This window comes from Sinocyclocheilus rhinocerous, unplaced genomic scaffold (assembly GCF_001515625.1).
Source record: "Sinocyclocheilus rhinocerous isolate Xijiao unplaced genomic scaffold, SAMN03320098_v1.1 scaffold628, whole genome shotgun sequence".
Classification (NCBI taxonomy): domain Eukaryota; kingdom Metazoa; phylum Chordata; class Actinopteri; order Cypriniformes; family Cyprinidae; genus Sinocyclocheilus; species Sinocyclocheilus rhinocerous.
In genome coordinates this window covers 621,937-625,818 of record NW_015650779.1, presented here as the reverse complement: position 1 = coordinate 625,818, position 3,882 = coordinate 621,937, and the positions used below count along the sequence as shown (strand labels likewise).

Sequence of the window (3,882 nt, the reverse complement as noted above, 5' to 3'; positions counted from 1 at the left end):
TTTATATTTAACGTGTTCGTTTATGTCCAATATTTAGTGTTAAACTGTTGGTCTTTAAAATAAATCTACTTTTGATTTTCACCATTGACTGCAGACCTTTTAGACTGATAACGTCCGTGCTCTGATGCGGCAAACTTATCACTGGACACGTGGTCCTAATAGCGATGTATGACTGTTGTATCCGAATATATATGAAATAGCTGTTTTTAAATATTTTTATATTTAACATGTTAGTTCATCAGTATGTTTGAAAGTATATTATTTCGATTATTGGTGCTTTCATAGGCTCTCTCTCGCGCGCCCGCGCAGTTTAAAACACCACATAGTTATGAAATAGCCTATGATAAGTACAGGGAGTCTCGCTCTTGCCACCACCCACCCATCTAATTGCCTGCCAGGGTATTAGATATTTGCCCATATCACAGGAGACTCTGTGTGCTGGGGCAAATCGACAGCAGTGGGACATGAAACGACGGTCCTCCATGACAAATTCAAGGACAATAAAGTGAGAGTTATTAGAAAGACAAAAGATCTGAAGAAGTTTCAAAGTTTCTATGACGCGAAGAATATTCCCCAGTCTCTGAATTTACCCGAGCCCCACTTCAAGATGGAAAACTTCTAACTAATTAAAGTTTAATGGAACATTTTTGATGTTGCGATCACAAATTAAGTTGTGTATGGAAGAAGAAAAATGTTTAGTTAACAGCACATAGCAACAGAGACGTTGACGAACTTTAAACCAGAAAATAAAGACAATGCACATTTTTGGGAACAAATAGCAATCATAAATATATATATATATATATTTTTTTTTTAATATATATATATATATATATAACAATGATAAAATAATGAAATAACATTAAATAAAAAAGTGAAACAAGATTTTGGTCATATCGCCCACCCCTTCCTTGACCTAACTGATGTGTTTTTCTGATGTGGTTTTTTATTTATTTATTTTTTACCTTGCAGGCCTATATATTTTTAAAATACAGAAATTAGTTTGCTTGTACTGCTCAGTAACTTGAAAAATAGTCATAAATGAACATAAAAAAGAATTGTGATAAGAATGTTGATCGTATGGATCTTTATTTTTGGCATGTCACCTACCCCTAGATGGAAATGATCTATTTCATCAAATATTGGTGTGTAAGGTATTTTTGTGTTTGAGTATAGAGTTGTAAGCTTATCACTGTCACTTTTAAGGATGCTGCCTGTGTAGACAGTTCACTAAGTTCTGGATCAGAGCGAATGCGTCGAAAACATTACGAGTGTATCTTACTGAGAGTCGAGACCCTGCTCGGGCTCTGGCCACTGACTCCTTCTCCTTCTCTGCGGCTCGACGTTGCACTGCCTGGAAGTTGTTGAGAGCTGCGGAGAAATCATTCATCAGCCGGTCCTTCTGGATTTTCTGCTGTCTCTGTTTAAAGAAGAAATTCAATGAGTTAGGATAGACAATTCAGATAATATAAGAACTTCAAACAAATGACCTTCCCATTTCTATTTTCGTTTCCTTATGCTTCATGTAAACATGTTTCTCTGGAGGTTAAAACTGAGCGCACCTGTTCGGACAGGGAGGCGGGTAGAGAGAGTGAGCCGAGGTCTTTCAGGTGTTTGTTGGTCTCCTTGGCCAGCTGGTTTGTGTAGTGCTGCACCTGCTGACTGTAAACAAATCACACATACTGAGAATAATACAAGTGCACAAGAGGAACAGGAAATGCACAGCCATTAATAAATCAAGAACTAAACACACTCACAGTCTCTCCCGCAGGTCACTGGTGTCTTGTTTTGTTCCCAGTTGGTTTACCATGCTCTTGATTTGTGCCGCTAATGTAAAAAACACAAATTTAAACTAAAATCACGCTGTGAAGGCAGTGCAGATTTTTCACAGCATGACGACAATACTGTGGATCTCATGAAGATTTTTCCAAATCATATTTCACATCAAAACAGAAATATAAAAAAAAACAAGAAAAACTATTTTGTTTTAGAAAATAGAAGAAAAAGTAAGATCAGCAAAATAATTTTTTTTGCATAACAGTAATGAGAATAGAGAGCAACAGTCTGTATAAAAGAAAAAACTAAAATTATTCAGAAATAAAATCTCATTAATTCCATTACTAATATATTAAGTGTTCAGATTACTCATTCAAAAGTTTAGGGTCATCCCTTTTTTTCTTTTGAAAAATTAATACTTCTTTCAGCAAACTAAATTGACAGTAAAGACATTTAGAATGTAAAATAAATAAAACTACAGTAAAAACAGTACTATTGTGAAATATTACACATTATTAAAAGAATGTTTGTCTATTTGAATATATTTTAAAATATCATTTATTTCTGTGATCAAAGCTGAAAGTTCAGTGTCACACGATCCTTCAGAAATCATTCTAATATGCTGATTTGCTGCTCACTTATTATCAGTCATCAACTCAATTATGAAAGATGGTTCCTATTATTATCAATGTTGAAAAGTTTTTGCTGCATATTTTTGCAGAAACTAATTGTTTTTCAAGAATTCTTGAATGAATACTGAATGAGTTCAAAAGAACAGCATTTAATTTGTTCTTTTGTAACCCTATAAAAGTCTTTACTGTCAATTTGATCAATTTAATGCATCCTTTCTGCATAAAAGTAATATTTTCAAAAAATCTAAAAATTTTAATGGAATTGTACCACAGTTCAATAATACTTCACAATATTACTGTTTTTAGTTTTTTTTTTTTTTACTGCATTTTTGCTCAAATTAATGCAGCATTGTTGAGCAGAAGAGACATTCAAACATTTTCAAAAACCTTACCAACACTAAACTCCTGAGCAGCCGTGCATGTCTCAACACGTCAGATTAATGTGAGCCACCACATAATAATCTCAGACTTGTTTCATGGATCAGAATTCCTTATTGAACAAATGTTTGAAATCCCAATGTAGAAAACGACTGAGAAAATGCAAATGAAAGCCACTGGAAAAGTGCAAGTTATTTCCGTGCCATAAAATAATAACAATGCCAAAAATCCTACAAACAGGCTCCTTTTCTTAATATAAAATATGCAGAGCTTAGATCATGAACCTTCCACTAAGTTGTCAAACTGATTTGATACTCCCTGCTGATATTGCTACTGACTAGCATGCTCAGATCACTAAACAGCACAGATCCAGACACTCACTGTTCTGTGTGATCTTTTGGATGTTGGAGCTGCATGTCTGGATGAGGCTGCTGAAGTCCTTTGGCGGGGCGCGCTGCTCTGTCCTTCCGTACGACATGACTGCGGGATATTCAGCTGGCTCTGACGGACGTCTCGGGACAAAGGGTGGAGGAAACTAGAGCGGGAAGCGTATCCGTGCCTGAAAATGCTGAGGACAGAGAAACATTTTGTCAGAACATCCACAGTAATATTACAATGACTTGAAGCAGTTACTATAGCATTACAGTTTACAACGCCTTTTTCATTACAGCCGCCTGATCCTTTGATTTCATGTATAAGGGACAGTGTGTAACATCACCGTACATGCCTGGCAATGAATAGATAAGCAGATAAACACATCTTGATGGTAAACAGCCCGGATCACAGAACTAATCTAAGTATGAGTGTGCACTTAAAGGGGTCATATGATGCGATTTCAATTTTTCCTTTCTCTTTGGAGTGTTACAAGCTCTTGGTGCATAAAGAAGATCTGTAAAGTTGCAAAGACTAAAGTCTCAAACCAAAGAGATATTCTTTATAAAAGTTAAGAGTCAACCACGCCTACCTAAAACGGCTCGTTCTAACACGCCCCCAACATGTCAACGTCACGATGTGGGAAGATTTGCATAACACCGCCCAAATGTTCACGCAAAGAAAGAAGGCATAACTTTTATTCTCGCTGTAGTATTGTTGTTGC

At 35.9% G+C, this 3,882-nt stretch overlaps 1 protein-coding gene across 1 annotated transcript in view; it reads right to left on the bottom strand.

The window, feature by feature from the left end:
* LOC107712603 (syntaxin-12-like) overlaps nt 1-3,882 on the bottom strand; it is a 9,254-nt gene that overhangs the window by 3,971 nt on the left and 1,401 nt on the right. Inside the window, exons 2-5 of the mRNA XM_016517925.1 lie at nt 3,168-3,354; nt 1,758-1,827; nt 1,563-1,662; nt 1,283-1,420 (exon numbers count right to left, since the gene is read on the bottom strand). Coding sequence (XP_016373411.1) covers nt 1,283-1,420; nt 1,563-1,662; nt 1,758-1,827; nt 3,168-3,264 — 405 coding nt within the window. The 5' untranslated portion in view covers nt 3,265-3,354. The remainder of the gene's footprint in view (nt 1-1,282; nt 1,421-1,562; nt 1,663-1,757; nt 1,828-3,167; nt 3,355-3,882) is intronic.